Genomic DNA, 362 nt, shown 5'->3' with positions numbered 1-362 from the left:
TCAGGTACAGAATCTGAAGATGAAAAGAAAGATGCCAAGAAAGAGAAGAAAGCCTCGATTAAGGGTAAGGGTTCAGGTGCAGAATCTGGAGATGAAAAGAAAGATGCTAAGAAAGAGAAAAAAGCAAAGGACAAGGAGTCAGGTACAGAATCTGAAGCTGAACAGAAAGATGCCAAGAAAAAGAAAGCCCCAAAGAAGGGCAAGGAGTCAGGTACAGAATCTGAAGATGAAAAGAAAGATGCTAAGAAAGAGAAAAAAGCCCCAAAGAAGGGCAAGGAGTCAGGTACAGAATCTGAAGATGAAAAGAAAGATGCTAAGAAAGAGAAAAAAGCCCCAAAGAAGGGCAAGGAGTCAGGTACAGA

The 362-nt window shown here is 41.2% G+C and overlaps 1 protein-coding gene across 1 annotated transcript in view; it reads left to right on the top strand.

Annotated features, from left to right (window-relative positions):
* CYLC2 (cylicin 2) overlaps positions 1–362 on the top strand; it is a 22,324-nt gene that overhangs the window by 21,045 nt on the left and 917 nt on the right. The window contains exon 5 of the mRNA XM_059410119.1: positions 5–343. Within this exon, the coding sequence (XP_059266102.1) occupies positions 5–343 (339 nt within the window). The remainder of the gene's footprint in view (positions 1–4; positions 344–362) is intronic.

Source organism: Mustela nigripes, chromosome 9 (assembly GCF_022355385.1).
Source record: "Mustela nigripes isolate SB6536 chromosome 9, MUSNIG.SB6536, whole genome shotgun sequence".
NCBI lineage: Eukaryota > Metazoa > Chordata > Mammalia > Carnivora > Mustelidae > Mustela > Mustela nigripes.
Note: the sequence above shows the minus strand (reverse complement) of the source record. Positions and strands in the feature narration are given on the sequence as shown.